Here is a 21,426-nt window from a genome sequence, read left to right as displayed (position 1 = left end):
TGTAATAAATATGGCACATGGACAGCGCAGGACTACAGAACTATTAATGTAATAACTATTGCACACAGCTGTACTTCCCCAAAGCTATCTTAATTTATCAATACCAAGTCATACTAAATATCTGATCTATTCAACTCCTAAAAGGGTCATATTTCAAGAAATCGTTAGTGCATAGCGGACGCGCTCCAGGTTTTAGAGTCTAGGTCAAAAGCCGCTTGCCACAAAATGCCCTCGACCAAAAGGTCCTCATGTAGTGGCCACTGACATTTAGTTCATGAACAGAGGGTCTTTAGACAGGGATGCCCAAAATTAGCCAGAGGCTTTTGTCCAGGGGGCCGTTTGAGGCATTGATAGGTGATTTCAAAACGTGCTCCAACAGGGAACCGTGTTTCACGTCAGTCTTGTCAAATAAAAAAACAAAATGAGTATTTTTACAACAGAATGATTTTTGTACCAACGACTTTTTGCGGTCATTAGTTCCAAGGACGTTTTCACCTTGGACTAACCATCCAGCTCCTGTAGTAGATGTAGACGATCGCTGGAGGCAAAGCAGTGGATGTCGTCGTCCTGACCGCCATCAACGCAGAGCAAAGTCACCCCTTGCGTGTTGATATACTCTCAGTTAATGCTAATGAAAACATAAACATAGATACTGTAACTTTGAACAAACTAATGATATTTGAAATACGTTTCGCGCCTAGCCTTCACTGATGGACCTGTCTATATATGTGCTGGTAAGCCTGACTGAGGCCCTGTCAAGGTGGAGACGTAAGTCAAGTATGAGTACTGTTGGCAAAGGTAGACCTAACCATTCTGTAGATCGGATATCGTTGACATGTCATTCTTCATTGTAAACACAAAAAGACCCATTCCTATATATATGAATCGTGCCACATTGATCCGACCACATGTTACACCGTAGACTGTACTGCACACCAAGGTAAACATGCGTTACCACTGTCAGAGGCTACATTGATTGTGAAGTCGGACTCGTGTAGTCGATATGACACACATGTTCCAAGAACGACGTGTTTGACGTTATGTGTGTCCAGCGACTCAACGCCGGCTGTATGTCCTCTATGTTAAACCTTCCTTGAAGACATTCACGGCTCCAACACTCCCTGTAGGTCCTGTATATCAAGGTTCCTGCTATACATTAACGGCTCCAACAAGAATCACCAAGCACGGAACAGTCAGTAAGTGAAATATGCACTATCACATATGGAACATGTTCGTCAGAAGGCATAATCACGTGTCTGCTTCCATTTCACTGAGCAAGTTTTAAAGTGGATTATTTTCCTCCCTCGCTCTCTACCAACCTTTAACTGGCCCATCCAAATCTCCGATTCACCCACCCTCATCAATGTTTTGTGACTATAAACTTGTCCAACTGTTACTGGGAAGGGCCTACTCTTGGTTCTCCTGGCTTAAAAGTGCTGGAATAATGACAGAAGCAATACTGTCGCCATAAGAGAGCCACACTCGATACTTACCCAGCAATGTATACACATGAAACAGCTCTATCATCTGCCAATATTACACTCAGACTTTCCACAGGATAACACGCCGTGACAGTGAGGGCTGCGATGACAAACTCACCCCCGCCAAAAATCAACAGTGTCGTAAGCAGCTACCCGCAATCAGAGTGGGATGATGTCCTGCCTGTTCCCAAACTCAGTTTCTCTGTGGCATCTGTCCTCGTCTTCTGTCTGGCGGTGCTGTGTTTTGTGAACAGTTATGACGGGGACTTTGTCCTTGATGATTACGTTGCCGTCCTTTCCAACAAAGACCTGCTTCCCGAAACCCCGTTTACCAACGTTTTTGTTCATGACTTTTGGGGGAACAAGTTGGACCACAACAGTCACAAATCCTACAGACCTCTCACCACCATTACGTACAGGTATGGGCATACATCACTGTTAACAACTGTCGTTTATAACTGAAGTCCCGAAATACCCTTTCCAAGAAAAATGCTTCAAAACAGTCCGACACGGCCCTTAACCAATAACTGAGCTATTATGTTACTTGATGTAATACTGGTTTCAGTTTGGTTTCACAATGTGATACTTAGCAAACTGATTTACTGAAACCCGGATGTTTCTTAAAACAGCTACATAAGACATGTTTGTTTGAATTGGGCGTTCTCGCGTTTTTGGGGTCTGTTAATTTGTTTCGACAAAATGATACTGTTATTATTTGTACACGTTATGACAGGCGATAGTAATATTTGCCTGAATAGAATCATGTAACCTCCACTGCAGGTGGAACTACGCATGGGCAGGATCTATGCAGCCTGAAGGATTCCATGTTGTCAACATCGTCCTGCACGGCTTGGTGTCGGTCATCTTCCTGGCAGTATTCTCTGTCCTCATGTCTGGTTACCAGGTGGACCAGGATTCTGCCAGACCGGTGTTTGCCTCGCCCCGAGCTGCTCTCCTGTGTGCTGTACTGTTTGCTGTGCATCCCATACACACTGAGAGCGTGAGTAAAAACATGGCATCATTGTCCAAAATATGAATGGACATAAGTTCAATACATTTACTGAAAAGTCTGCGAAATTGCGTTGTTAAGGTCTGATCTCAAAGATGATGCGATCGACTGAACAATTAGATTAAACCACAGGTTGCATTTTTTAAACGTGATTTCACTTGATTCAAATGTTTACAGTACGTGTCTTAGATTAACGTTTACTCACAGAAATTTTGATACAAACAATATACCCATTTTAATCAAAAGGCGCCCCAGTGAGATGGGAAACTGACTGATTGAATGCTGACTGACCCAAACCAACTCGGGACATATACCTACATTTCAGGTAGCAGGGGTCGTGGGTCGGGCTGACCTGTTGTGTGCCTTGACCTTCCTTCTGTCGTTCCTGCTGTACGTCAGGGCTTGTCGTCCATGTAAGTCGTCATATCTATCATGTCCTGACTATAGAATACACGACATCAAATATCCTCTGTAAAGTAGGTCTAGAGGGTAAGCCAGCCATGGTTATGCCTGGGACCCTTTCAGTAAGTGTTTATCGTCACTATTATTTCATCTCCGGGTAGATTTGCTTCGTTGGTTAGTCGGTCGTTTGACGCTGCACTCATAAATTTTCCATTATTTGGCATCGGCGTGTAAATAAATGAGGCTGGACCGGACAGTCCAGTGATCAAAATAGGAGCTGGGGTAACTTACTCACTCACTCACTCGCTAAGCAACCCACCCAATCACCTACCAGTCGGCTTGTAGATTATGATATAAAGCTAAACATGTATTACGAACTGCTTTAAATGACATAAACCATTGAATCCATGACTCATTTTTTTAAAAATATAAAACCTTGTTATTGTATCCTCGTAGCTATGTGGCTGAAAAAATGCCGATGTGACCTTAGATGTTTATTCTCAACCAATCAAACCACCTATCTCCCCACTCGTTCATTCACTCACCCATCCGGTCACCCAACCGATGACCGACTCACTGGTCATGTCATGTATCTTACTGATTTCAGCAGCATCTCAGGTGAGCTACCGTCCCGAGTCCTTCTCTCTGGTGTCTATACTGGCCAGTATGTGTCTGTGTGTCGTGTCGACCTTCTGTAAGGAGCAGGGCGTCACTGTCATAGTAAGTAGCCTCATGTCTGGTCAGCTACCGTCCTGAGTCCTTCTCCCTGGTGTCTATACTGGTCAGTATGTGTCTGTGTGTCGTGTCGACCTTCTGTAAGGGGCAGGGCGTCACTGTCATAGTAAGTAGCCTCATGTCTGGTCAGATACCATCCCGAGTCCTCCCTGGTGTCTATACTGGCCAGTATGTGTCTGTGTGTCGTGTCGACCTTCTGTAAGGAGCAGAGCATCACTGTCATAGTAAGTAGTCACCCGGTGTCTATACTTGCCAGCATGTGTCTGTGTGTCGTGTCAACCTTCTGTAAGGAGCAGGGCATCACTGTCATAGTAAGGGGCTTCAGTTGATCACACTCCACACAGAAGTGAACACACCTGTTTACCCCAGCTCCAACGGTTGCACCAGAATGCATCTTAAAGCCTTTCTCATGAATGAAAAGATGAATGAAAAGCAATAATAACGTGTCCATTTACAAACTTTACACCCATCCACCTGGTATGCTCATAGCACAAACAATTAATATGGCATTTCTGAAGTCAACTGATATAGAACCTTTTGAAGAGAAAGGCTTTGAGATGACGCTTAAAGTTTTTAAGGGTTGGAAACAGCTTAAGTTGATAGGGCGGGGAATTTCATTCGACGGATGCCATGTTCTGGTAAGACATGTAGCCAAATGATTTCAGGTTCCGCTTAAAGTAGCAACACTGATGCAGGGTGTGAGCTTCTACTCTATATACACGCTCTCTTTACTATATATCTTATAGTTACACTTCTTGTACTGTCGGCATAGCATCTTGACATTAATGTGCCAGAAAGATACTGCACAACCTATCCAATGTTAACGACTGGTAAGTTATTCAGTACATGAAACTGCTCAACCTCCATAGGTTCTACCTATTTCAGCTTGACAAAAGTGTCTACCCAACAGTGTTTAACAGAATGATCATAGATGTTTTGCATTTGCAGGGTATTTGTAGCGCGTATGACATAATCGTTGTGTGTGAAGTCGACCCTCTCCACTGGCTGGGACTCAACAAGGCAAAGAAGTCCAAGGAAGATAGGTTAAAGAAGGTTATTAGTTAAATCTAATCGAATCTTGATTGGTTGACGGGATCCTTCACACTCACAAACATGCAAATTCTAACATGCCTAAGTTTCGGCTATATCATTGGTATGAGAGTAAAGGTGTTCAAATATTTCTCTGTTATTATGTTCTGTAATATCCATTCTCACTCACATTATGAGACCCATGCGGGATTCGAACTCACACTTCCAGTCAGACACCTAAACGCCTGTACACAAAGTCAGCGATCTGACCTACCGCCGTTTCCACAACAATGGAGGTTCGAATCATGGATGGCGCTGAATCCCCAAACGCATATGGCTGTACTTTACTGAGAGAGTGTTAGTCCAGCCCGGAGATATGTTACATTTAGCCATTTTTCCACATGTCATTGTGTATGAGACTGTATTGATACACAGAATACGTGGTGCAGACTACTTGTTGCGAGAGTACCATTTTAGTGGAGGCCGTGGTGGCTGAGCGGGTTAGATCGCAGACTGTTTGTGTTGTCGATCATGTGCCTAAATAAAACAGTGGACATACTTTATTGAGAACGTGTAATTTCAAATATGACACACTTTATGTTGCGACCAGTTATATTGTATTGCACCTTTGAACTGTATTTATTTACACACATTCCAGGTTAAGCGACCGCGGTGGATCAATTGTCTCGTCAAGCGTCACCTCATCTTGTTTATTACCGGCGTGTTGATCCTCAACATTCGGCTACGGGTCATGGGAGAAATGCCTATATTCGATGCCAACATCATCCCACATGCCTTTGTTAATGGCACAATATACAGAGTAAGTGAGGGCGGCGGGACATCAGAAATGGGCTGCAGGATCGAACCAATGTAGGGAATCGAACCTCGGTCTTCAGCGTGACGAGCAGACGCTGATAGCCCCTGGGCTATCCCACCACGTCGTTATACCAGGAAAAGGTCCTACATGACCCAATGTGCCTCTGATAGTGTTTGTTTTTTGATTAACGCCACACTCAGCACTGTTGCAGCTGTATGGCGGCGGTTTGTAAATAATGGAGTCTGCACCAGGCAGTCCAGTGACCAATACGGTGAGCATTTATTTACGCAAGTGGGATATGATCATGACTACTCGATCCCGTTTGATGACATCAGAAGCGACAAAATCCTTTCCCTATCTACAAGAAATCTCTGCCAGAAGCAGAGTCAATTGTTTCAGCAATATTGCAGGTGCATGGTGTTGTTTGCAAAACACTTCGTGCCTAAATCAGACAATCCAGTGATTGTCACAATGCGATACGATGAGAGAGCATATCTTTATGAAGTACTGTTACATAGGACCCATGAAGGCGCGGGGTAGAATAGGCCTTCAGCAACCCATGCTTGCCATAAAAGGCGACTAGGCTTGTTGTAAGAGACGACTAATGGGATCGGGTGGTCAGGCTCGCTGACTTGGTTGACACATGTCATCGGTTCCCGATTGCGCAGATCGATGCATGATCATGATGTTGATCACTGGATTGCCTGGTTCAGACTCGATATAGCTGGGATATTGTTGTTACATAGTGATGACACCACGAAAAGGTGAGCGTTTCCTGCACCCTCCTAAACTTATGTTAAGTCTTGTAACTTATTTCTAGGTTTTAAACTACAACTACCTTTATGCCATCAACATCTGGTTGCTGCTGAATCCATGGTGGTTGTGCTGTGAATGGTCAATGGGCTGTATACCTGTCATCACCTCATTGGCTGATCCCAGAATACTGGCAGTCATAGCTCTCTGGACTGGGTTTGGTGCTATTGTGTTCCATTGCTGCAACGAGTCTGTCACACATGATCGCCGGTGAGTAATTCTTATATCCTTAGAATATCGTATTTAAAGTGCATTTGGCTTGTTGTTTACATATCAACCATCATTGCTGAACGGTGTAGATGTGTTACTGCTTACAGACAACAGGTATCAAATAAAACAAAGTTAAGTAGATGCTGTAGGCCTACTAGGAGTACGTAGATGACTAGATATGTATGCTGGTCTCCGCCTATCTTACTACTTTCTCGAGCGTCTAGTTAATGAAGGGCTTGGAGTGTATGTCGAATAATACGATTTGAATATGGTCCAGTGTGATGAGAATTACCTCTTTGCTGCACCATCAATCCCAGTCGTTTAGATCACATCATGTTACGCCTGATTTATCTTGTCATACAGTTCCATGTTGTAAATGTTTCTATCCGCAGGATCCTGATAACGTCCCTGGCAATGTTGTGTGTTCCCTTCCTGCCAGCCAGCAACATGTTTTTCCGTGTGGGCTTCGTGATAGCAGAGAGGATTCTGTACCTGTCTTGTGCTGGTTTCTGTATGTTGGTGGTGCTCGGGGCCAGGCAGATCTGCTATAAATTTCACTCTACTGCCAGACAGGTAAGGTTATATACACAACCATGGTGTTGATTTCATGCTTAAAGGTCCAGAGATGTAAGTGCATTTTGGTTGATGGTATGAACTATAGGATCGTGGATGCTGTCATGAGTAGTACATAGGGCAGTCGTAATACCAAGAGTGTGGTCAATTACAGTAAATGGCGTTTTCATTGGTTGATGGTATAAACTATAGTTTCGTGGATATTTTCTTTAGCTGTAAGAGAGGCGTAATACCAAGAGTGTGGTCAGTTGCAGTAAATGTCATTTTCATTGACGTTCACCGTGCACAACAGTGAACAGTGTAAATGTTTTGGCTTTCACGTCTAATCTGACCATGTTTGTATTGCAGATGGTATCGGTTGGCTTCATAGTTCTCATAGTTATATTTGTTCTTAGGTCAGTTCAGGTAGGTGCCTGAAATTGAAACTAAAGTTATTTCATTATAGAATCTGTAAATGCATAACCCTACCACGTTATCAAGTTATCCACCCGTCATTCTCAACACCGCCATCCTTTCCTGTCCACTATGCATTAAGTCTACCTCCTTAAACAGTAGAATCTACACTTTACAGAGCTAGTGTAACCCAAAACAATCCTAAACATACCTACCCTTTCCTGTCCCCCTTATGCATGAACTCTGCCTTGTTATCCACCCGTCATTTTCAACACAGCCATCCTGTCCTCTATCCATTACGTCTACCTCCTTAAACAGTAGAATCTGCACTTTACCGAGTTAGTGTAACCCCAAACAATCCTAAACATACCTATCCTTTCCTGTCCCCCTTATGCATGAACTCTACCTTGTTATCCACCCGCCCTTCGCATAAAAGTTATCCTTTCCTGTCGTATTTATGCGTGGACCCTACCTCGTTATCCACTAATCCTTCTGATTACAGCTACCCCTTCCTGTCCTTCTTATACATTAACCCTACCTCGTTATCCACTGATCCTTCTGATTACAGCTACCCCTTCCTGTCCTTCTTATACATTAACCCTACCTCGTTATCCACTGATCCTTCTGATTACACCTACCCTTTCCTGTCCTTCTTATACATTAACCCTACCTCGTTATCCACTGATCCTTCTGATTACACCTACCCTTTCCTGTCCTTCTTATACATTAACCCTACCTCGTTATCCACTGATCCTTCTGATTACACCTACCCTTTCCTGTCCCTCTTATACATTAACCCTACCTCGTTATCCACTGATCCTTCTGATTACACCTACCCTTTCCTGTCCCTCTTATACATTAACCCTACCTCGTTATCCACTGATCCTTCTGATTACACCTACCCTTTCCTGTCCCTCTTATACATTAACCCTACCTCGTTATCCACTGATCCTTCTGATTACACCTACCCTTTCCTGTCCCTCTTATACATTAACCCTACCTCGTTATCCACTGATCCTTCTGATTACACCTACCCTTTCCTGTCCCTCTTATACATTAACCCTACCTCGTTATCTACCCGTCCTTGTTACAGTTATCCCCTCCTGTGCTCTATCTCATTAAAAAGCACTAGAATCTGCACTTCACCGATTCACCGAGAAAGTGTAACCCCAATATAACATGATGTATCTAATTCCCATCCAGAGAAGTAACGAATGGAGAGTTCCTCTGGCTTTGTTCACGTCAGGAGATAAGATCTGCCCCAACAATGCAAAGGTAGGCGTGATAGTAGCAATACCTCCTTTGAGTCCGAGTGCGTGAGTGCATTTATTTTTGTGCCTCTTTTCTCAAACTCCAGTGATGGCATGGGAGGTAAATGCACTTGACACATTGTGATCCCGGGTGTTCGGCGTGGTGTGTGCTTGCTTTAACCACAAGGCTATCCCACTGCCCCTTGATTCTGTCATAGTTCCGAGTGAGTAGTGTGTCAGCAATATTCCAGCAATATTACGCCAGGGGGCACCGGAAATGGGTTCACACATTGTAGTCATGTGGGAACCGAATCTGGATCTTCGGCGTGACGAGAGAACGCTATAACCACTAAGCTACCCAACCGCCCCCTGTCATAGTAAATAACTACTTCACAATAGAATGAATTCCACCGCATAACATATTAACATATCTTACGTGAAAGAACTTTAACGTGTTTTGTATCACGTATAAATCCATATCATACCTTCTCTGTTGTGTTTTGTCCGATAAGTATTTAACATTGATATGTTGTAAAGGAATTATAATGTCATTCGTGCGATAAACAGTTCGGTTCTTATTTTTGAGAGATCCCTTCTGTGACGTAGATCAAAGACCATTTGACCTATTCATTTCTGCCATACTGTAGCCAGCGAACCTATGAGGCAAATTCCTATTATTATGCACCCATGTATTAATGTAAATCAGGTGAAGTCAGGTGTAAGCATACACAATGAAATGTCCTGATTCTATTGCTCTGGCAGTCGATGCTAGTTGCAGGAGAAGACTTTGATCGAATGGTTTTGATCGGTAATTTACTGATCGCACATTGTAGGAAGTAGTGGGAAGTAGTAGGAATAACAACATCTGCAAATGGTTAATCACGTCTACCTTCTACTATTAACAGGGAGCATACAGCAGTGTTTTGAACTGTTTGTAATTACAGATTCAGATGGGCCAAGCCATGTATTTTGATGCTGTCAACAAAACAGACGTAGCCATCATGAAATACAGACGAGCGATTGAGTAGGTTCTTCCTGGTGTCATTAGTTGGTGTTTTAAGAACATTTGTTTTCCGAAACAAACATTTCCGCTATCAAAAACTATACATTAAGTCCTAAAGATTCAAAATATAATGTTGCTTTCAAAGGAAACAGAAATACCCATGTTACATTTCCTCTGCTTGGTAGTTTGAGAGAATTAACCAAACACGTGATAGTTATGCAAGTATGATAACAGTGTCTTGTGACCCTAGTTTCAACAACTAATGCATCATTTGATAAAGAGCCCAATTAATGGATACACGTTTGTTCTAGAACATCGCTGCATGTACTGACAGTAACACTCTTATTGTTTCATCTGGATCGTTTTCCCATTAGGTTGAATTCTCAGGACTACGCATCAATGCTTTACTTGGCCGTGATCTTCAGGCGTGAAGGCGACATCCTGGAGGCCGAACAGCTCCTTGAGAGATCTGTGGCTATTAGGTGCGGTATCGTTCATTTTTATGCGTCTAGTGTACCATGTAAAGATAAATACTATTTCATATTTCATCACAGTATCCTGTTCATATTGTTCTCTTTATTATATCTTCATGTTAAACTTAGTAGGTATCATCCTGTCGCATTCATATTATATTTATCACCTTCCCTCATTCAAAATGTTTTACTTTACTGTCCTTCGCCTTGATATTACGGGAAAATTGTTAAAACCCTGTAAACCATACTCACTCAAATTGTTTTTGACAACACACGCTTAAAAAACCACTAATCATTCTATAACATCCCGTGTGATGTGCTGCTGGTCCACAGTCCGCCCAGTCATTGATAGTATTTTGTGTTCCATAAGGAATTTTACACGGATTTCAACTTACTTGTGTAAGATATACCCGCACCTAAGTGTATAAAGTGCCCAAATCTTCAAAAATGACTGTAGCTTTGCGTATACAAGAGGTGAAGTGTCTACTTATATTTACTGGCATTATCTATATTAATGCGAGAATAATCAGCAAGCAAATAAACATTTTAATAGAAATTTTGAAAGAGTATATACTACTCCTGACTGTAAGATAACTGAAGCAACCTAAGTATTGTTACACATCAATTCCTGAGTGTCAAAGAAGACTATTTTAATTCCCCCTAACAAAACCTTTGAAGAAATAACTTTTTTCATAAGGTGTTTTCAAGTTTAGTGATTTTTTTCACTGGATTATGTAGCCTATCCTTTTATATTATTGTCTTATCTATTTATAGTGAATGGTATGATTTAACGCCGTTTTTAACAATATTCCAGTGGAAGACACTAGAAATGGGCTTCACACATCGTACCCATGTAGAGATTTGAATCCGGGTCTTCAGCAAGACGAGTGACCGCTTTAAACCCTAGACTACCCCACACCCCCTTATTGTATACATATTTTGAGACCGCTGGGCAGATATACTGCTGTGTGGTGCCTGGCAACAATTACACTCTTGCCACAATAAACACTATTATTTTCTTTAAATGAGAACTGTGATTACTGTTCCGTACATTTACAGACCTGACAACGTAGAGGCGTTGTCTGGTAACAATTACTCTCTTGCCACAATAAACACTATTATTTTCTTTAAATGAGAACTGTGATTACTGTTCCGTACATTTACAGATCTGACAACGTAGAGGCGTTGGTGGACCTGGGTGTAGTTCGAGCAGAACTGAAGAAGAATGAATTGGCAGAGACAAGCTTCCTTGAAGCGATTCGAGAAGACAACAAATGCTTTAATTGCTACTTTAACCTTGGGAATTTTGTACGTTTTCCAACACAGAAAGAGTTGTTATGTGAATGATTAAATCCGTCTCTCCTTTGGGATATTGTGGAAGTGAAAAATGTAGTGCAGGAAATAGAAGATACAAAGATACAATGGCTTTCCCCCGAAACAAAAAAAAATCAAGTGAATGTGTTTAGTTTTAGATTCAACTTAAAACTTATGCATGATGGATTGATGGTAATACCTTCTGATTGGACATTTTCATTTATTCAGTCGGTTCACAATTGAGCAGATCGATGGTCATGATGTTGGTCATTGGATTATCTGGTCCAAACTCCAGTATTTACAGACCGCCGCCAAATACCTGGAATATTGCTGAGTGCGGAAACATCAAACAATAATTATATGCTATACAGCCTGTGTTATATTTACAGTCTGTAAGAAAACAACATCTCCCTGAATGTTGTTTCCCTTGTTGTGACGGCTGTTTCTTTAATGTTAGTATAGAAACACAGGAAGATCCATCGAGGCGATCAGTGCATGGCGGAATGCTACCCAGATATATCCTGGTCACACGTCAGCATGGAAAAACTCCATCCTGCTTCTGAATGATCTGAGTAAGTTCTTGTTGTTGTTGTTGCTGCTGCTGCTGCATGAATCCACAATCAGCAACATTCCAGCTATATGACGCTGACATGTAAATACTCGTATCTGGATCAGATAATCCAGTGATTGATAGAATGAGCAACGATCTCAAACCCCTGAGTTCGAATTTGCCTGGGACCTAGTCTTTGTCTTATTGCGAGGTAACTCGCACTACCTGACTTAGGTGCTTATGACGTAATAAATATTTTTTAAAACCTAGTTTACTCATCGCTTTGTGTGAATAACATAAATTACAGAATATTAATACATGTTCCAAACATATTATATGTCGTGTCGTAAATGTTCCATTCTAATCCTTAGCACCTTAAACATTAATAGAATTGTCAGTTAAAGGGTTAATTTCAAGTCATCATCTATCTGTAGGCAAGGAAGAGTCATGGGTCTAGAGCAGATCTTTTGCAATAACCTTCTGTTCCAGCGACATGATATTTTTGTTGTGATAACAGATGTTTAAAAAACACATCTATTCATATTCCAAAATAGCATCCTGTCTGAACTATTTTCATCAAAATTTATGTTCTTGAATAATGTAAATGTTTGTTTACATATGGTGTAGATATACTTGTACCTTTCATTCAGAGAAATACGACAAAGCTATTGAGGTTGGCAAGGAAGCATTAAAGGCACTGCCACGTGATATGGACCTGATATTCCGCCTGGCCAATATTTACATCATGGTGGATGAGTTCCAGGAAAGTGAGGACCTGTTCCTGGCTGGACTAGAGATAGACCCACACAGCGCCAGGTTCCATCACAACCTTGGTAACATTGCTCCGTGCTTGTTGTTTTCTTCTATGGGAAAATTAGTATATGTGATATACGTGATATGTGTAATATAACATACAGCCCTTGGGATGAGTTGTAACTGTATTTAATTTTCGACACCTGATAGCACAAATCATGTCTCATGCACATTGAGATATAAGGTGGTATGGTGAGATATGGTAAGATAAAGTGAGTGAGTGAGTGAGTTTAGTTTTACGCCGCCTTTTAGCAATATTCCAGCAATACCACGGCGGCGGACACCAGAAAATGGGCTTCACACATTGTACCCATGTGGCGGTGAGATAAAGTGTGATGTAGTGAGATAAAGTGTGATGTAGTGAGATAAAGTGTGATATAGTGAGATAAAGTGTGATGTAGTGAGATAAAGTGTGATATAGTGAGATAAAGTGTGATGTAGTGAGATAACGTGTGAGATAAAGTGTGATGTAGTGAGATAAAGTGTGATGTAGTGAGATAAAGTGTGATATAGTGAGATAAAGTGTGATGTAGTGAGATAACGTGTGATGTAGTGAGATAAAGTGTGATGTAGTGAGATAAAGTGTGATGTAGTGAGATAAAGTGTGATATAGTGGTATAGGTGATCACTGTAATGTTTCATTAGTATAATTCGTACACAAAATTCATCTTCAGTTTATCGCCACGTTTGATTACGTGTTTTTTGGTTTTTTTTGATGTTATGACCTTTTTTTATTTTTGAACCTTCATAAGTGACTCTTATTTCGTAATGCGTGAAGTCCATTTCTGGTGTGTCCGGTAGTGATACTGGGGGAATATTGCTAAAAGCGGCTAAACACCGTACTCACTCTCTCTCTCTTTTCGGTTCCCAGGTGTGTTATATCATCGTTGGGGAAAGACAGCGAAAGCCGAATCAGCCTTAACGCGGGCAGTGGAATTGAACCCAAATGATGCGACGTACCTTCAAAACCTTCAGCTGATTCGAGAAAAAATGAGAACAAATGTGTAGGCCGATGTAGCACAACATCAACGATCAAAAACAGCGAATATGAGCATCAGCCGCGTTCATTGCCATGTCTCAGGCAGATTCGAAAGCCATTGTCATGGTGCCACCCATCGTTTAAGGAGACGTGCGGGATGGAGATGAAGTGTTGAACATATGCTCCCTCAGACATGCAGTATTCACGATATTGAAGGGTTATGTTTCTTTCATGCTGCTTTCAACAGTATACGTTTTACGTGATTGCGTATTGGTTGGACAGGGAGATGAAACTGTTTCAGGACTTAGATTAAATCTTTAATACAACCCACGAGGTCAGATATGTTTCTGTCAAACCTGGTATGGATATCGATGAGAACCAGGAGAACACCGTCATGGGATTCGAGTGTGCCCAAGGGACGCAACTCTGCATAACGAATGGCGGTGCACTAGACGTATCAGGAGATTGTTAGGACAGAAGTGATAGACATGAAGAAGGTTGATGTGAATACACTCTTTGCTTTTTAAAGTAAATGTGTGAGGGTCGTGTTATTTGTGTCCAGTGAGAAGATCTTGGTTTATGCATGGTATGGCTTCAGAAGACCTGGTAATAAACGCAAATCTTTCCGTTTACCGCATCGACTGTGACGATGCAAGGACACTATCCATTATTGCCTGGATGTGACAAGACTTCTTGTTGATAGTGTCCAATGTTGTTGAATAACATGCATGTAACACATTTATAAATGAGGTGGATTTCGATCATTACGATGCATTTTTAAAAATATTTGTGCAGCTATTCCTATTTAAAAAGCGTACACAGATCTCTAGTTTGGTTGTTTTCGGGTGGTTTTCGTCGGTAGGTGTCGGTATTGTACAAGGCACTCCTGTGTGTCACACCAAGTACTCATGTGTTCCAGGGAGTGTCTAGTAGGTGTCATCACTTAAATGCCCACGCATCCACCGACGCATGTGGATTCAAGATAGATACTTGATGTGAAATCCATGTCTGGTGTCCCCCATCGTGATATTGCTGGAATATTGCTAAAAGGTGGCGTAAAACTAACCTCACTCACTCATGGGCGCTGTGTTCATTTGCCAACAGTCGTGGTGGCCGTAATCTAGTATTTCAAGGTTTAGTATAGAGTTAAGAGAAAGCGAGGGGCCAGCATTCACTGGAAATTCTTCATTGCTTCATATGCAAATGTACTGAAAACGTGTGCAAATCTCTTGTTAATTTCATTAACAATACTTACGAGGCTGTAATGTAGATATTGTGTAAAGTTTAATAATACTTTTTATATTACTTGAGACGACCCCTGCCACCTGCTATTGTTCATTTGCTTTGCCACCCTTAACAATAGGGTGGTGGCAAAACGAGGACACCCCGCTTGCAAATACCCCGCTTGCAAAATGTTAATCCGCTGTCTGTCACAACATACCGTGTATATAAGCTTCTCACTATTTGGTTGTGTTCACATTTAGCTTGAAAACGATGTAAGAATCTACATCGAAACGTCGCTCAGCGTAATAAACAAGAAGTTGATATCCACAAAGCTGTGTTTCATTTTTCACGATTGCACGAGTAAACATACTTTTCTGGATATCCTATTACGCATCCCACTGAATGCCAAATTAGGCCGATGTGTGTTATTTCTACATATGCTATTTGCAATTGTGTAAATGTTAGAGATACAGAGTAGCAGCCAAAAAAAAAAAATCAAAAACAGTTTTCTTTTTCCTATTTCCGACAATACTTTGCAGTGTTTCTGTTTCTCCCATTCTCTTCCCACAGAGGTTACTCCTGTCAAATCTTCCTACGGAACCTCTGTTCTAATACGTCCATATTTCCCGGTCATCGAGAAATCCCGAAAAAAAACTTCATTATACACCTAAATACTAAAAACACAGGTCATAAGGGCAGCTACGATCTCGTTTACAAGACACATGGCGAGACAAGAATTCGAAGTAAAAGATTTCGGGGGACTTACTTGATCTAGAAGGAAATGCAATTAATTATAGTTATAATCAAAATTCATACCTTGTATCAAGAAAAATAGATCCTATGCATGTTGATTTCCACTAAGATAGACTTAGGAGAAGTCAGATCCTGTCCTAGTATTTGTCCTAAGTTAGGATGTCCTAGTAATAGGATATTTTTCGAGAATAAGGTAGGACACCTATCCTAGACACTAGGATCAAAGTTAGGATATAATAGGGCTACGATGCTCTCGAGAATAGGAGCCAGACAAAATGATCTCAGCGCAAAGGTGACCGTAACTCCCATAGCTTAGCATCACAGTCGTCTTAGCGCTACGGTTGTTTTGTACGATGGCACCCAGTATTCCAGCGTTGTCGTGAAAATCCACTACAAAGTTCTGGATCCTGTTCTGGATCGTGTATCGTTCTGTTTTTTATGGTATTGACCGTTGTTGATGTTTCTTTCGCCAGTCATGACGTTACACAGATTGAATAAAACAATATTCACTCTCTTTCATTTTCATTTTCGTGTGTTTCTATGAGTTGGGAAAGAAGTGAAACAGTTTTGGATGATGCCTGATTGTTGTTTTAAATATGAAGGTGCATGTCAGCAATTTTCAAATTTAACCCAAATACAGAATACTGTATGTTTGAAATTGTTGTCACATTGAGCAGAGATCTGTGACGCGTCAGTTGTGGAAAACTGTAGATATTTTCATATAAGCTGACAAAGCAAGCCTTTCATTTGCGAATCGTAATTCCACAAACCAGCTACTTTACATCGACCAGTTACCCAATCATAGCTTCCCCACCTCCCCATGCATACCCTAAATATGTAAAGAAATAATAGTTAAAAATTAGACGTGTATGTGATAAGTGCACACATCCCAACTGTAATCAGTTAGTTACTGGCTAATAACTCACCGCTCATAACTATTTGCCTTGATTGTGGTTCTTGATTCATCAAACCCGTGAAAGCACGGGGTAGAACAGGCCTCCAGCAACCCATGCTTGCCATAAAAAGGCGACTATGCTTGTCGTAAGGGGCGACTAACGGGATCGGGTGGTCAGGCTTGCTGACTTGGTTGACACATGTCATCGGTTCCCGATAGCGCAGATCGATGCTCATGTTGTTGACCACTGGATTGTCTGGTCCAGACTCGATTATTTACAGATGGTCGCCATATAGCTGGAATGTTACTGAGTGTGGCGTAAAACTAATCTCACTCACTCACTTGATTCATCAACCATCCACCGGCATGCGATGCTCCCAAAGACCTGGATAATTTCAGTCACTCGTCCGTCAGTAAACTTTCATACGGTGACATTAATGACATGTGACATTAGTGACATGTGACATTAGTGACATGTGACATTAGTGAAGGAAACCATCACACCCTAGACGAAACTATACACGAGTAATGCCAGAATTTCAGAAACATCTGGTTTGAATGGTTGAAATAGGCACAGGTGTTCACATTTCTATATCTCCAATAACTCGAAACGCAAGGGACTGGCACTATTTGTGGACTACAGTCAGAAACACGCTCGGTACAGTGTGCGAAACAGCCACTGACCCGTTAGGCCGAGACTAGTAAAAATCTAGTCGGGCCAATAAATCTCCACAGTCACTCGCCCGAATGACTAGTGAACTTTGTAAATATAACATTATCTCCGACTTCTTATAAATTTTTAACTCATTCAAGATTATGGCTTGGTAAAAATGTTCATCATGTTTGCAGCTTACCTTTGTGTAATCTTCTGCTTCGCTTCTTCATTCAAAATTTTTGTGAATCACTTCGTGGACAAGTAACTTTCAAGCGCAGGTAGTCAACTGCCAAGCAAACTTGGGCAACTTTCACACACTGGGAGTGGCACTTACAGTTTTTTAAAAATCGTATAGTGAGTAACAAATGGTTGAAGATTTTCTTCATGTGTGAATGCCATGCCGACCTGAGAAGATCCGGGTTAGAATTGGTCTGCAACAATCCATGCTTGTCGTAAAGCCGACCAACTGGCTCGGGATCAGTGGCTTAGTATGATAAGAAATCTTTAGAGGTCTTACAGGGATTCACCTGGTATTCTTACCAGTGCAGGAATGAATGAGTGTGGTTTTACGCCATTTTTAGTAATATGCCAGAAATGAGCCTCACACATTGTACCCATGTGGGGAATCGAACACTAGAACTAGATAGATGGATGGACGTAGATATAAATGTGTATTCGACCATTTCCGTCTTACATTTCATATGTATGTTATGACACTAAGAACCTGATGATGTCCAGACTAAACGGTGTGATGTTTCCAGGTTTGTAATAATTCTATAATCCTGAAAACATGTAAAACAGAAACGGGCTCAAAACATTCTACACAAATTGATTCTTTTTTTTTGTTGACTTTTTTTAAAATGGCAAAGTGATGAGCCACCATTAGATTATAATTACGATGATAACCTCCCCCATGTCGACACTGGGAATAGAACTATTCTTACTCTGAACTTACTACAGATAAAGTAAAATCATGAGTTTAAAAGCTTATAATTCATAAAGCCACCTGGAATTGATTATGTCTTCTACGATTGATATATTCCTAAATATTTATGTTAAACGTTTTAACATTGTTCTTGACACTCATATCTTCCCGGCTAACTGGTATCAAAACCCATTTATAAAAATAGGCCACCCCCAAATCCTGAAAATTATAGACCAATAACATTACTAAACTGTTTTGGAAAATTTTTCGCGACTGTTTTAAACAGCCGATAAAATAAATTCATCGAATCAAAAGGACATCTTTCCTAAGCCCAAGCTGGTTTCAGAAAAGGATATTCACCAACAGACCATATTTTATTTAATGTTTCGGAATTATTAAAATGAAATTATGTTGAGCATTTATCGAGTTTTTCCAAAAGCATTGGATACCACCTGAAGATCAGGTCTCTGGAAATACTTTTTGCAAAATAACATATCTGGGAAAAGCGTCATACGCTTATCAACAGTTACGTCAACTGACGCCATGTGACAAAGGGCACAAGAAACGGTGTCTTTATCGTGGAGTGAGTGAGCACGATTTTACGCTGCTTTTAGCAATAATCCAGCAATATAATTGCGGAGGACAACAGAAATGATCATGAGGTTCACACATCGTACCCATGTGGGGAGTCGAACCCGGGTCTTCGGCGTCACCATCACTAGTATGGAAACAGAACTGTAGGTAACTGTGCAAAGTATAAATCGAAAAAAAAAAAAAAAAAAAAAAACCAAAAAAACTTGCTTTAGTTACTTATATACTTATAAAAATCTGCTCTATGAAGTTATTATTATGCTGAGAAAGCGAGAGACAAAAAGGTTCAATTTCTTGCCCTTTAGTTGATGTAACCGAAATATTGTTACCAGGGGCAACAAATCCCACCCACTGCCGAAGCGACTATACCAAGGAATCCAGCATAAATTTGGACTCTTTTGAATGCAACCGGTGAGACGTTATATGTGACTACACAGTGACAGTCAAATCGAACTGTAACAACATTGATTGCAGCAAGGTCGAATATCACCCCAGCTGTCTTTTAATATTACTAATAATACGGTAATACTGGAATACATGGCTCTCAAGCATGAGTTATCCAAATATCGTTACTTGCTATTGAATTCAACAACACGATTGATTCTTGTAACAATGAGAATGCGTGGCCATCAATTTCTTGTAACATACTGGAGTTATGGGTCATGGGCTTGAGTCGCACACGTCATACTGGTTTGGAAGTGTACACGGAAAGTCACGTTGCTTATGTGAAACTAAAACGGATGTTGTGAATCGGTTAATATCAGTGCTTTAAAATGTGCACTCATTTTTCTTACAATTGATACATGTACTGAAATGTTATTCTCTTGTTTGTCGAACTAACCATTCCAGAGTTACCCCCCTTGTTTATGACGTACATGTGTCAATTGATTTACACTGGTCTTCTGTCTAGTCCCAGAGAAAAACAAATCAACACTGAAATTAATCACGTGAAAACATTATGTAAAAGTAGGATACGGATGTCTCGGCTCCCGAGAGATTTCAGCTTGTTACCAATCTGTGCCTATTTAATTTTTTTCGATAATCCTGAAATTCTGATCACAATACCCATCATTTAATTCTTTCCGTGTAGGGTTTGGAGTAATGTAAATTATTTTTAATTAACAGCAATGGCAAACTGATGATGTTCAACGATCAATGGTGCGGTGGGGTAGCTTAGTGGTTAAAGTGTTCGCTCGCCACATCGAAGGCCAGGGTTCGATTCCCGACAGGAGTACAATGAGAGAGGCCCATATTCGGTGTCCCTAAAAAATTGTTAAAAGCCCCATAAAACCCTACTCAGTCAGTACAACGATCCGGATATTGCAAGAAACTATTGTCGTTCAGTAATGACATGCGTCTTCTCATTAACTCCTTATATTTGAAACAATTGCCAGGAACCAGGGCTTTGTAAAAGTTAGCAAGCTTTTCTAACTTGAACATTGGCGGATCATGTCGAAAGAGAGACAGCTCTGATTACTTTTATGTCCGTTCCACACTGCATCGGGCCTGCATTTCCATTTTGCTTCTTAGCACTGTTAATTGCTGGAATATTGCTAAAAACTCACTCACTCACACTCACCTCTCTCTCTCTCTCTCTCTCTCTCTCTCTCTCTCTCGTACTCATACTCACTCACACTCTCACTCATACTCACACTCACACTCACACTCACACTCACACTCACACTCACACTCACTGGGGTTTGAATATACTACTGCGATGGGCGGTTCTGGGTAGCGCAAGGTCTAAAGGGGACCTTCCTACAGATTGTTCAAAGTGAATTGATGCTAAGACAATGCACAGGTTCTATAAAGCAACTCAAACTTATTTTCGTCGGTTATTTCCCCAGGAAACGGTAAACATGCAGGGTTGCTACTCTTAATCAAACACTACAAAATGATTTTGACAGGACAGATTATATTTTCCCTATAATCCTGTGGATATTTTTAAGGATGAGCGGGTCATTTGGAGCCGACTTCAGTGCCTTCTTCAAGGGTGTCTCCACTTTCTCATTGTTCCCAGTCTGACGATACAGAACACCAAAAGACAAGGGTCGAATTGTCTCGGTAGAAATGGCACACCGAGGATTCGTGTTATAAGCTATACCTTATTGCTTCTTTTTCAGAAATATCGTCTTAAAAGGCGACTAGAGGGGTCGGGTAACCTGGTTGACGCATGACATCGGTGACACATGCCATCAATATTTATGCTGTTGATCACTGGGTAGTCTGGTAGTGTGCTGCAACTGCGCCAATATTTCACACGTCTGTGACGTCACTTAGATGTAATGACTCAACAATGTTTCTCCATTCGATTGTCTTTGGATATACAATAATGCTGAAGGTCGTTGTACAGGACTGAGTGGAACAACCTTATACGTAATGGAACAGTGGACACTGTTTATATGAGTGGATTGAATATAAACACTGTCCACTGACCATTCATCGGGGAATTAAAGAACTGTACGATATTTTGTATAGCAAAGAGAATGGAAGAATTCACCTTTTATCTACTTTATAAATAATGTAGCAAATCACCACA

The 21,426-nt window shown here is 41.1% G+C and overlaps 1 protein-coding gene across 1 annotated transcript; it reads left to right on the top strand.

The window, feature by feature from the left end:
- Positions 1-1,563: 1,563 nt before the first annotated feature.
- On the top strand, positions 1,564-14,025 carry LOC137282668 (protein O-mannosyl-transferase TMTC4-like). The gene is made up of 16 exons (XM_067814455.1): positions 1,564-1,900; positions 2,262-2,481; positions 2,816-2,903; positions 3,503-3,612; positions 4,576-4,680; positions 5,315-5,476; positions 6,294-6,496; positions 6,889-7,069; positions 7,418-7,474; positions 8,666-8,737; positions 9,657-9,736; positions 10,090-10,197; positions 11,355-11,496; positions 11,960-12,074; positions 12,703-12,885; positions 13,737-14,025. Exons 1-16 carry the CDS (start codon positions 1,587-1,589, stop codon positions 13,871-13,873), a joined length of 2,277 nt encoding a protein of 758 aa, XP_067670556.1. The 5' UTR covers positions 1,564-1,586; the 3' UTR covers positions 13,874-14,025.
- The last annotated feature ends 7,401 nt before the right edge of the window (positions 14,026-21,426 follow it).

Source organism: Haliotis asinina, chromosome 4 (genome assembly GCF_037392515.1).
Source record: "Haliotis asinina isolate JCU_RB_2024 chromosome 4, JCU_Hal_asi_v2, whole genome shotgun sequence".
In the NCBI taxonomy this organism is placed as follows: Eukaryota; Metazoa; Mollusca; class Gastropoda; order Lepetellida; family Haliotidae; genus Haliotis; species Haliotis asinina.
This window is presented reverse-complemented; position numbering and strand designations above follow the sequence as displayed.

Coding starts and splice junctions, on each gene's coding strand:
- LOC137282668 (XM_067814455.1), top strand. CDS start 1,587: ATGACAAACTCACCCCCGCCAAAAATCAACAGTGTCGTAAGCAGCTAC. Junction 2,482..2,815: donor ATCCCATACACACTGAGAGC/GTGAGTAAAAAC, acceptor CCTACATTTCAG/GTAGCAGGGGTCGTGGGTCG. Junction 6,497..6,888: donor TCTGTCACACATGATCGCCG/GTGAGTAATTCT, acceptor TTCTATCCGCAG/GATCCTGATAACGTCCCTGG.